Raw genomic sequence first — 13,129 nt, forward strand, 5'->3', positions numbered from 1 at the left:
GACTGGAAACGACAATGCATAGTTATCTTTTTTTCACCACAATTGTGAAGACTGCATTTAAAATGGTTAAATTCTTTACAATTTACCAACTATAGTTTCATCATACGAAAATACAAAGAGGGGTACATGTAAAAGGTTACCTGTGTGCACTTCTTTACTATTATATGTTTCTTCATTATTAAATAAACAAGCACCTGTCCATACCATTCACAATGCACAGGTTACAGCGCTTCGCTATGAGGCCCTCCAGATAACTCGTAAAGCAATCATGTGCAGCAAGGACCGTTTTAGTCACATTCCATGAAAGTTTTGGATAATCCATGAATCTAAATTATTATCTAATAAGCAATACCAGTAACAGAAATAGCTGCATTAGTGTTTAATTTGGTTTGATATTGGATAGAGAGGATATATTATTACAATTGGTCAGGATAGTCCTTGTATTTTCTCAACTTAATTTTAGTAAGCTTATGCAAAATGTCAAAATCCTGAATGTTGAGCTCGCGTAATCATAATAAAAAATTGCCTTGTAGAATTCGTAAAATAAAGACACTTGAAATGTTCGGCGCTATGATCAGTTAACTGGAAGAAAAGAAGATGCTGCCTCATCCTTCAGTAAAGTGGCTGTGGTGGCCTTCTTTAATGACTTATCCATCTAAAAGTAACAACACTTTGTCGGGACAATCTCATGATCATTTCAGATAAGTTGTAGCCTATTTACATGTTTGGGACTTGAGATATTGTTTGAAATGTAACAAACATACAGACAACGCTGATTGAACTACAGGCGGGGAAGAATGATGGTTTATATACCGATCTTTCTTACTAAATGACACGTATCTTACATAATACTTTAGTGTGGAACATAGAAAAATCAAAATGCACATTTATGAACATATATTTTGAAGTTTCGTTTATTTTGAAACATTTGTAAAAAGGCAAAAACAGTTAGAACTCTGCTTACCTGCCGTACAAATTACGTGTGAAACACGTTTTCAATTACAACTTCATTGCCAAACTGCTAACCTACTACGGGTATTTCGTTAACAACGAATTTGACCGCCACGCTTTGGCCTCCTAGTCTATCAATAGTACATACAGCATATGTGCCTCTCTCGAGGTGATCGACCGAGGTAACGTGTCTATTTAGAACTTTTACCAAAAGCCAACCCTCCGCGTATGTCTTGTACATAGCCCAAGAACGAATAGCTGGTGAGTCGTTTGCCGTCCATGTAGCAGATGTTCCACTAGCCAACACATTCTCAGGTGTTGGTAGCGTCCATGTTTTATTTAGCCACGTCATTTCCGGTACAATTGAGGGTGAGCTGTATAAATCAACTTTAAACATGCCACTTATCCCGTCTGTGTTCCGTATGAAATATTTTGCGTTGAAAAATACATTTCCAAGACTTAGCTTTGGTCTTCGGAGTCGGGACTCTCTCACCTGCCTTTTTATCTCTGTGATAGGCCACGATTTCGTCACAATATTGGAGACTGCATTGCCAGAGTAGATGTGTCTCTTGCGAGAATTTTGTTGTGTCCACCAGTCCAGAAGAGCAGTGTAGCTCTGAGCCGGAGGATCTATTTTCCAATATAGCTGGGGAGTAAAGTAATCAACCCACCCATTTTCTAACCATTTTCGTGAATCTGCATAAATTTCATCATATGCGTTCAGTCCCACGACATGGCTAGGATGTCCGGGTTTCCATATTCCAAAAGGACTAATCCCAAAAGCAACAAATGGCTTTTTAGTCTTGATGCCTTCCGAAAGGTTTCTGATAAATTTATTGATATTATCTCTTCTCCAGTCGGCCAGGGACATGGTGCCTCCATGTAACCGGTAGGTGACCGTGTCCGGGAAGTCCTCGCCAGATACTGGATACGGATAGAAGTAGTCATCCATGTGTATTCCGTCCACATCATAACGTTCAACAACATCCATAAATACTCTTAACGTGAAATTCTGTACGTCTGGATCACCTGGGTCCATCCACAGGTTGTGTCCATATTCGTGACATGCACCACTGAAACGACGACAAACATGGTTTGGTGCTAAGTCTGATCTTCTTGTACTTCCGGCACGTGCTCTGTAAGGGTTGAACCAAGCGTGCAATTGCATGTTTCTTTGATGTGCTTCCTCAATTGCAAATGATAGAGGGTCGTATATAGGGTTCGGAGCATCTCCCTGCTTTCCAGTCAGGTAAGAACTCCATGGTTCCAGAGAAGATTGGTAGAATGCATCACCTGAGGTTCGTATTTGTAAAATGACTGCATTAAAGTTCAGCTCCTGAAATTTGTCCAACATTGATGTGAGCTCCTGTCTTTGCTGGCTCGGTGTGAGATGCGGCGTAGAAGGCCAATCAATGTTAGCCACCGTCGCTACCCACACTCCTCGGAACTCGTGAACAGGCCAGCCAGCATCTGTAACGACAATATATATACTGTATATTGATGCGATGATTTTCGACCTTCGGGGGACCTTCTTGAATTCGTTCTAAGGAGACAAATTAAACCATTCTTTTTTAATATTTGAGAATAGTCGACTTATCAGGGATAAGTTGGATTTGCTCACATTACTGCTTTGACATTAAAGATTCTAAATATATTGGTCAATTTCATTTTATTGGTGAAGGGGTTCGCAGTACATTTTATTAAGTGTTGTTTTTCCAGATGATATGCATATGGAAACAACCATAATCTAAATGGTAAATGTATTCAGTCACAGAACGGCGATATAGTTTTATGTTGTAGTCTTTAGTTCATTCATCTGATTATTCTTACATAAAGGAAGTTTAAAAATGACTTTTGAACGCTGTATTATAAACATATTTGTTTTTATTTCATTTATTTGGACTAAGGTAAAATTTATCGTGGTTTTACCATACAGTCAAGGATGGTATTAATTTCCTGCATCGTGATTTAAATTACAGGTATATTGATTTCATCATGCAGAAAAATGTAGCATTATGTGGAATATAATTACCCCATATGTACTCACCTTGACCTTGTACACAAAATGTGTACTAACCTTGACCTTGCATGAATAGTATGTACTCACCTTGACCTTGTAGGCATAATGTGTACTCATATTGACATTGTACTCAAAATGTGTACTCACCTTGACCTTTTATGTTCCCTGACATCATACAGATAATTATCAAGTTGATGACGACTACCTGAGAAGTAAAATTTTCACAAATAAATATGATATGTAAAATTATTCCGTATATTTCTCTAACATTGCAGTTCTTTCTTTTATTCATGTCATTTTTCTGCTACTGAATTCATTTTATATATATAATCCATGAAACACAAATAAATGGCAATGAACTACAGTTTGTTTAGCTCATCTGGCCCGAAGGGCCGGTGAGCTTATGTCATGCCGCGGCGTCCGTCGTCCGTCCGTCAACATTTCCTTTAAATCGCTACTAGTCATAGAGTTCTGCATGGATTGTTTCCAAATTTGGCCACAAAGATCCTTGGGAAAAGGGGAACAGAACTTGCATAAATTTTGGCTCTGACCCCCCGGGGGCAGGAGGGGCGGGGCCCAAAAGGGGAAATAAAGGTAAATCCTATAAATTGCTACTTGTCCTAGAGTTCTGCATGAATTGTAACCAACTTTGGCCAGAAACGTCCTTGGGGGAAGGGGAACAGAACTTATATAAATTTTGGCTCTGATCCCCCGGAGGCAGGAGGGGCGGGGCCCAATAGGGAAAATAAAGGTAAATCCTATAAATTGCTACTTGTCCTAGAGTTCTGCATGGATTGTAACCAACTTTGGCCACAAACATCCTTGGGGGAAGGGGAACAGAACTTGTATAAATTTTGGCTCTGATCCCCCGGGGGCAGGAGGGGCGGGGCCCAATAGGAGAAATAAAGGTAAATCCTATAAATCGCTACTTGTCCTGGAGTTTCTGCATAGATTGTAACCAAATTTGGCCAGAAACATCCTTCGGGAAGATGAACAGAACTTGTATAAATATTGGCTCTGACCCCCCGGGGGCAGGAGGGGCGGGGCCCAATAGGGGAAATAGAGGTAAATCCTATAAATCGGTTCTTGTCCTAGAGTTCTGTATGGATTGAAACCAAATTTTACCACAAACATCCTAGGGGGAAGGGGAATAGAGTTTGTATAAATTTTGGCTCTGCCACCCGGGAGCAGGAGGGGCAGGGCCCAATATGGGAAATAGCGGTAAATCCTATAAATCGCTAATAGTCATATAGTTCTGCTTGAATTTTAACCAAATTTGGCCCAGAAACATCTTTTGGGTTAACAGAATTCGTATAAATTTTGGCTTTTACCCCCTGGAGCAGAAAGAGAGGGGCCCTATAGGGGAATTAGAGGTAAATATTCAAATTCCTTCAGAAAAGAAACAATGAACCTGTATTCAGAATATTACTAGGCATTACAAACCAGATGAGCGATACAGGCCCTCTGGGCCTCTTGTTACACGTTTGCATTATGTTGCATCTAAACACTATTAACAGGTAATATGTCGACCTTAATATCATCGCAATGATTGGTATTGTAATTTATTACATTCTATAAATATGCATAGAAGGTATAATAATGTATATACATATAAAGCAAAACTATATGCGGTGTATATATTGTATGCCACATGTGGTCTATGAAACCTTTGAACATGCGAAATAATGTTTGTACTATGGAGCATTTTACAAGAATTCTAGATATTTACAACATAGCAAAAAAATAGCATGAGAAGAAGGGAGTCAAATTACTTACCTGTACGATCCTCTTACGGTCGGCTATATTTATAACCGCCATATTGGAGAGTTTACAATGATGTGCCTGTAAAATCGACCAGGTATCAGGGTTAAAAGTTCTGGTGAGATTAACGATTCGTTTAGAACATGAAATACTTAAGAACCATGAAGTTTACATCCAAAATTAGCTTAAAGATTTATCAAACACCATGTAATAATTATCATAGATGATGATTTTATTTCAGGTGATGGAAGAGTTGATTATTTTCACACTTGTATATGTATTTATGTGAGCCTTGTAACACGATAATACTAACTATGCATTACACTACAGTGAAATAACGACAACTGAATGATAAGGCTTCCACGACGCAGTGTGTAGATTAACAGGCAAGATTACATCTGCCATACTGGCATAAGTATTCATCTGTAGATGTCCACATAAAATCTTAACGAAAATATACCAACTATATCTACTATGGTTTTAGTAAAAGGATACTTACTTATCCATGGCAACAGGCATCATTTGGTGTAACGCTGGTGTAACGATGGTGTAACGATGGTGTATCGCTGAATTCGTGAAGCAATCAAAATATGAATATATTCACATGTAAACGAGCTGGAAGTCACTTCCTGGTATGTGGATCTGAACAGAGCTATTAATGGAGTAAAGACTGGTTAAACATGTATTTTTACAAGCGACCAATCAAAATGATGGTGGTGAATTTCTAATATTGACACAAATATTGTCGCTCTTATAAACTATATTTCCGAAACGGATTTTAATATTTACATTTAAACTCTAAAATGGGTTGTTTGATGACTTTGTAGAGTCCCAAACGTTATAAGCTTGCCGTAAATAATTCACAACTCTGAGCAGATAAATTAAAAATTATTTTATCACATAATCCGCTTAATGCTATGTAATATTTTTGCTTGTGTCACTACTGTAATACGATCTTTGGCGATTGTTATTGACGTGATGTCAGAATTTCTTGGACGGCGGAACAAAAATAATGGCCTTCCGCTTGATATTTCCAATACATTTTGACGTTGAGATTTTTCGAAATGATGGTTGTTGTATAAAAATGTAGATATGTAATAACAAGTATCTTAAAGTCTTTATCGTATATTAGATTTTATGCAAATCGTCTCGAAGTTAAAATTGTGCTCGCAAAAGTTCTCAAAAATAAAAATTTCTTAGGCTCGTTTCATAAAATTTCAAATGAAATAAACACCCATTTAAGTTCCTATAATAATAATGCGGGTCGTTTTTTATTCCCCGTCGCCGTTCTTATCACCGCGCGCTAGATTACGCATTGATTTGGTACTATTACTTTGTCGTAGGCCATCGATATACATCATCTATATCATTATTGTTTTTAAAAAATTTTCATTTTTTAATCGGAAAACGTAGTGAACATTTAAGCATCGCATTATCTGTATATGCTATCTATTGTCTGTTAAATTGTCACAGTATATCTTATTGCGTATATGAGGTTCTTAACATTTTAGAGATTTTGAGTTAAATCAGGAAATAATTCACAAGATAGTAGAGTAAATTTAATAGTCATCAGTTGATATCGATATTACCAATGTCATAATAGTCCTGCTTAGGGTGTAATGGGAGGGATGGAATAGTGTCCAAGCTGAAGGCAATAGCACTTTCACAACTAAGCCATAATGGTTTCACCCTCTCTTGTATATAACCCCCTTTTGTTTCATCGTTACAGAAACACGTAAAAGGACACCTCGCTAGCAGGGGCGTAGGAAGCGGGGGGGGGGGGGGGGGGGTTGGGGGAAGGGGGGCCCCCCCCCCCCCCCCCCCCCCCCCCCCCCCGTTTCCCAGGACGGGGGGGCAAACATGTCTTTTTGCCCCCCCATTTTCGCCGACTGAAATTTTCTAAAAATGCTTATTTGAAAGAAAAAAAAGGTCCTCCGGCACATTTTTCGTACTTCATTCTAGAAAATTGTTCCGCTGCGCGGCGCATTTCCTAAAACGTTCAAGCACATAATGTCAAACCTTAAATAGTAAAAATTCAATACACACAAACTAGACTAAATATCTCCATCAAGGAATTCTATGTACTATTTTAAAAAATGTCTCTTAAAAGATCAATTTGTTTATATGTCTTAGCGAGACAATTAATTCATTTTTTTTATGTTACACAACAATGTGCCGATGGTGTGAGCCGGTATATTCAGATTGAGTAGGATTGCATAATGTTATTACGACAAAATTATCATTTCTAAATGCAGGTAGCTTTAAATCGAAAAATTACCATGTTAAGAACGCTTTAAAATCATTAAACTTTATCGTAAAACTCATCTCAGCCATTCTAAATCGTAATGTTTTTTCCCGGGGGAGACCCCCGGACCCCCCTAACACCAAATTCTCGTGCCTTTGGGCGCTCGCAAATTCATCAAAATGCATCTTAAAACTCATCTAAGCCATTCTAAATCGTAATTTTTTTCCCGGGGGAGACCCCCCGGATCCTCCAAACACCAAAATCTCGCGCTTTCGGGCGATCGCAAAATCATCAAAATACATAAAACTGATCCCGGGGGTCACCCTCAGACCCCTAATAAAACACAAAAATCTCGCGCCTTCGACTCACACGCTAATTTGGCCAATTTGCGTATTCGTTAATTTCCTTTTAGCGACCCCACTGTCTATAAATGTGTACAAGGATTAAATTTAGTGATATATGAAAAATGTACATAAAGCATATATTATATGGTTGGGAGTTGAATTAATCTCCTCCTGTAGGTGTGGCGGGGAGGGGGGGGGGGGGGTTACAAAATATTGAGGACCTTTGCCCCCCCCCCCCCCATGACGTTTCATCTTCCTACGCCACTGGCTAGGCTATAATTATTGGCATACCATGTTGATACATTATAAGTACATCATATATATATAGGATCCTACATGAGTGTTCATATCATATCAGATTTTATGAAACGAGTCTAAGAAGTATTTTTGTTATATTAAAACTTCGAGTCGAGTTTCATAAAATCTCCTATGAAATGAACACATTTAAGACACTTTTTATCACATAATCTTCAAATACGTACATAACAAAGAATTTCACGTCAAAATGTATTCCGAAATCAAACAGTGGCCGCTATTTTGTCCCGTCGTCCTCGTAATTCTGACGTCACGTCGTTTTCCTGAAGTCATTTTATTGTCAAGCCAATGAAAATCGCTCCGGGTTATATCACACTAGTGACATATGCAAAAATATCAAACGGGCGAAACACTGGATATCAGACGGATTATGTAATAAAAAAAATTGCAGAATTCTTTAAGGCATTGGCCTCTATCAAAACTAGTGATAATTTGTATGGTTATAAGTCTTATATGTATTTAACAGAGTTATATCGTTGTACTTACGGGTGTCTGTTTACGGGTTATTGTGTCTGGTTGAGGCCGAAGCAAGTATGTTATCTGTGTGTTGATTGGCTAGCATGAACGTGCATTGTATGTGAGCGGGTATAAAAAGCAGGTGTAATTCGTGTACAGGTACGCGAGTGTCCTAGGCTCGGTTATAACCGGAATAGGGCGTTAAGCCCCATCAATCAATCAATCATGTACAGGTACGTATGGTGGCTGATTACGGCCATCTCGTGTTGTTGTGTTGTCGCCTTGTCGTGTTGTCGCCTTGTCGAGTTGTCGCGGTCTCAAACTGCGACAACCCGAGATTTAACAGTTAAAATGTCGACTTGTCGCGTTTCCGAACCGCGACAAGTCGACAACACGACAAGACGACAAGTCGACAACACGACAAGTCGACATTTCAAACACGCTAATTAGCGCGTACAGAATCTCGTGTTGTCGCGGTAAAATGTCGACTTGTCGACTTGTCGTGTTGTCGCCTTGTCGACTTGTCGTGTTGTCGCCTTGTCGTGTTGTCGACTTGTCGCCTTCCTGTTACACATGCGCAAACAATGGATAACACTCGCCATATTGGATTGCTAATGAAAATAATTGTGTGCATGTGTTTGTACCTAGATGAAGAAATTTGATAGCAATTTCTTTACCGAGAGTTGTCAAAGTATTTTTCTCTGAACTATGAATTTCAATAATTTGTTTATTATATGATAATCGTGTAATAATGGTCTGGTCACGCCGTCTGATTAGTACGCAGTAATCGTCATCTGTTAATTTTAAGGTCACTTGAACCGCTAAGGCCTAATAGTTCGAAGGCCCGTTAATCCGAAAATTGGAAAATATTGCAATTTTATGGTGGCATATTTCTGCTATCGATTTGCCGACTTACGACTTAATAATGTCGACATCGTTAAGGCATTAAGTCGAAATCATATCGGAATATGTCGACATACATGTAAACAGAAGAATATGTCGACTTACCACATGTACATGCCCACATAATGAATCCAAGATATTTATGTAGACAGTCGGTAACTCGGCGATTAATGTGTTTATGCTCGGGTGTGACACCGACTTGTCAGTTATTGATGTCGACATCTAAACTAAAAGATGTCGACATCTGGTCTTGAAAGTGGAAATCAAAGGCCACCCTTTCATAGAGCACTGTGTATATGCAGCAAAAGCCACACAGCAGAGATCGACGTTGATTTTGTTAATTCAAGTTTTTATTCATTTGATTTTAAAAAAAAATGTGATCCTGCACATCCCGGCCATATAACTGTAGCCTGCGTGTACGTAGTTGTTAGCCCGAGCTTAGGAAGTGTACAACGAATTATAAATATATATAACCGTGGGTTGAAAATTCGTTTCAAAGCTGTGTGTGTGTTTTGTTGATTGGCATTCGTACCAAGTCCATGTAGTACATACCGTACTATACTATATTAAAAGAATGAATGAAAATAAAAATTAAAAAAAAAATTTAAAAAAAGATTTTTTATGTTGTATTTTCTTGTGAATCCCGAAAAAAAAACAGTTACGTAATTTAAAAGCCATAAAGGTCACAGTACAGGTACACAATACACGTTGGGAAACCAGCTTTACTTGTTAGCTTGGCCTACAGATTTAAATGTAAATCTCTGCCTCGATACACTTATATAAAGGCACAACGAATTTTTGTTACGGTCTTAATGGTCAGATTCAAACTTTGGGCTAAAAATCCTCCAGGGACGCGGTTTTAAACTCCCAACTCGCGATACATCTGCATCTATTTTTCGTAGTAAAAACATGCGTTCTTTGTAGTCAAACGTAGTAAAAAAAAAAGTCACGTGCTTATACCTCATTCATGCCATTGGCCGGAATATACAATTGTATTATGGGTAACTAGTGATCACGTGATTTTGTGTTTACTTCCAAATATGGTGATAGTTTGCTTGCCATTTCTTCGGAGAAATTGATTTATTTGAAAATATTTAGACTCCAAAATATTATTAATATTGCATGCTTATCATTTGACTTGCACATATGCACTGTTTTACTATAAATAATGAACTGAAATGAGTTGTAAAACTGCCATTTTCACGTTTTGTAAATAAATGATATAATACGAATTGACCAATTCAATAGGTCTAACCGTCTAATCTAAAATCAGCGAAGATCGGCTACTCCCGGCTAAATTCGTAGAATTCTAAATTTATATTTATATATATTATTACCTACTTAAGGGCTCAGAACATACATATAACACAGAGAAAATAATTGCTATATCTTTTGTATAGTGTTGAATCCTTAGTTAATAATCATTAGTGTGTAGTAATTAGCGTATAAACTGTAGAACTATATTCTTATATCATTAGTGTTCAATAAGGGAGGGAATGGGTGTTAGGGGACAGATACAAATTAGGTACGCGGCAGATAAAGGTTGCTGGGCTAGCAGTGCTCTCTGGGGCTGGGAGTGATTAATGAGTTTTAGGTCTGAAACCCAAACTGTATCTAAGTACCCCGAGCTCTGTATCTAAATGTCCCCCTCCCCCCTGATCAAGTAGAGATTTATGGGATTTAGGTCCACTCTCTGAGATACGGGCATTCCGTATCTGAAACGTCCCCCTCCCTACTTAGATACAAAACTTTAGGTCTAGTTTAGGTCTAGTTTAGATACAGTTCTGGGTATAGGGGTATATAAGGAACAAGTAAGATAGTTCGGGGGGAGAAGTTTGGAGCTTTTGGTCGTTAGTTTTGAGTTGGGAGTTTTTGGTTGGTAGTCTTAAGTCGGAAGTTTTTAGCGAGCCGGATAGTTTAGAGTTGGAGAGTTTAGAGTTTGAGGAGGAGTTACTGTTTTAGGACTTAAGGATACAGCTATATTTGATGTGCATTGTGACTGATGTTAATATTGTAAATAAACTTAATTGTACATAAAATTTCTGCGAGTTGTTGTATTACCTGCTCCCTGCGGAACGCTACAAATTTTGGTGTCAGAAGTGGGATGAAGGGACTTTAACACGTGTCTTATCAGTAACTGGAAAATGACGATGAATGTCACAGTATTGGTACTACTGTTCCTGTTTGTAAGTGTTGACTCTACACTGAACAACAATTTTCTGGAACGAGGAAATATGATGTACTTTAACGTTGGAATACCTTTAAAGATATTGGATTATTCTCGAACAATTATCAATAATTTGGATTATTGTTGCAACCAGCTTGTATCAAAACAGTGGGATCCTGGCAAATAATTGAATCAACTACCGGACTGCACTAGCCAAAACGACCGGATCATCAAAATGGACATGTGACTGAGATATGGTTTGATATTGTTGATTAATTGTTTAATTAACATGCGACAGACAAGAGTTACCATATGAATTGACCATACAATGTTCAAGTTGTAATGGTTTTGATGGGGTTTCAAAATTGTGGATTGGTGCGAAGAAACGTTGGAAATATAGGAACATTGTCCAGTTGTCTTGTAACGGTTTCAATGAGGTTTTGAAACGGGACGTCTATGGAAAGGAACGTGGAAATGTTAACGGTATATTGTCCAGTTTCACCACATTTGGTGGGATTTCAAAATAGGAAAAACTTGAAAGTGTTTGACATTGTCCTAATAGTTGGTAATAGCCCGAAGAGCAGGATTTTCTTGCTGTAATGAACTTTGTATGTTATGGTTGTGAAAACGCATTGAGATACTTTTGTCGTTTTCGTTTTGTTTCGGGTGTAGAGACTATATGCTACCAAGGATAATTGAAGCGTACCAACCGTGGCACCCAGGGACTTATCTAGGCAGGGGATCACATAGAAATGTGTGAGGACGAAAATGGCTCCTAACAAACACGTAAAATAGATATCTGGACTTGAGGTTGTCCGGGAGAGGCTATATTTGCAAGTACCCAGTAACTGTTGGAATTAAGGACTGTTGATAAGTGGAAATCAGCGTTTTACTGGTGTGATGGTAGGATGAATCCACATCTTGGACAGTATGTTGTAGGTGCTCCTATGGACCGCCTGGCAATGGATATTTTGGGTCCGTTTTCAGTGTCCAATGATGGAAACAAATACATACTCCTTGTCGTGGATCAGTTTATTAAGGAAGCGTAATGTTTGTACGAAGATTGTTGCAAAATAAAACAGTGCTTGAATTTATTTTGAGGTGTGGAATGCCTGTTGATTGATGGAGATAGAAACAAATATATATGAATTTGTCAGAACTAAAATCAAAAGTTGTGTGCACATAAAGAAAATGGATTATGACGTAGGTGAGAAATTCATGGGACATATATGACTGGTGTTTTGGTGTATTGTTTAAGAATGAGCCTAAATTAGTGTTACAAAGCTGGTGACCTGTTATATGGAGTAACTGTGTAAGTGACAGAAAGCCAATTACCGAAGTGACACCTAGACACCAAACCTGACTCCGGTCAAGCTCATGATGGGGATGAAATTTAAATCATCTGAGATTACTCCGCCAGGACTGCAGCTACAGGTGATAAGAACACCTTGAGACGGGGAAACAGACAGAGAAAGCAACATGTCAGATTGGGATATAATTACTTGAATAGTTTTAATTTTTAGCTAATAGGATTGTAGATACGGAACTAGTTGGATGAGTGTCAGAACAATTGCATTGACATAATCTAGAACTTCAAAGTAGATGTCATGCATCAAATGTGGCCGGCACCTCTGAGCAGTGTGGGAAAATGGACAAAATTGTTAATTAACTATAAGACCCAGCGACCATCCCGAACTTTCACCAGTATGAGCAAGACCTTCAACTGTGACGTTTGTGAGAAGAAGTTAACCACCAAACAAGGATTAAGGCGACATAAAGAGACACACTTATCTTGGGAACTATCGGAATTCCAGTGTACCACTTGTAAAAAACGTTTCCAAACAAACGAAATACTGAAAAGCATTTAGGATCCAGGCTACATAAAAAATCAGATATGTCTTCGGGAGCAGCAACTCCAGTGAGGGATGAAAGGGAAACAGATTTCATCGACACGTTGGTTGATGATG

At 38.4% G+C, this 13,129-nt stretch overlaps 1 protein-coding gene across 1 annotated transcript; it reads right to left on the reverse strand.

Annotated features, from left to right (window-relative positions):
- Positions 1–898: 898 nt before the first annotated feature.
- LOC138329523 (glycosyl hydrolase YngK-like) lies at positions 899–5,387 on the reverse strand. Its single transcript, XM_069276565.1, has 4 exons — positions 5,232–5,387; positions 4,748–4,813; positions 3,119–3,176; positions 899–2,421 (listed from the first exon to the last, which is right to left on the reverse strand). The coding sequence occupies exons 2-4, from the start codon at positions 4,787–4,789 to the stop codon at positions 1,022–1,024; spliced, it is 1,500 nt and encodes a 499-aa protein (XP_069132666.1). The 5' UTR covers positions 4,790–4,813; positions 5,232–5,387; the 3' UTR covers positions 899–1,021.
- Between the last annotated feature and the right edge of the window lie 7,742 nt (positions 5,388–13,129).

This window comes from Argopecten irradians, chromosome 8 (assembly GCF_041381155.1).
Source record: "Argopecten irradians isolate NY chromosome 8, Ai_NY, whole genome shotgun sequence".
NCBI lineage: Eukaryota > Metazoa > Mollusca > Bivalvia > Pectinida > Pectinidae > Argopecten > Argopecten irradians.

Coding starts and splice junctions, on each gene's coding strand:
- LOC138329523 (XM_069276565.1), bottom strand. CDS start 4,789: ATGGCGGTTATAAATATAGCCGACCGTAAGAGGATCGTACAG. Junction 3,177..4,747: donor ACCGTAAGAGGATCGTACAG/GTAAGTAATTTG, acceptor TTTACTTCTCAG/GTAGTCGTCATCAACTTGAT. Junction 2,422..3,118: donor AGGGAACATAAAAGGTCAAG/GTGAGTACACAT, acceptor TTGTCGTTACAG/ATGCTGGCTGGCCTGTTCAC.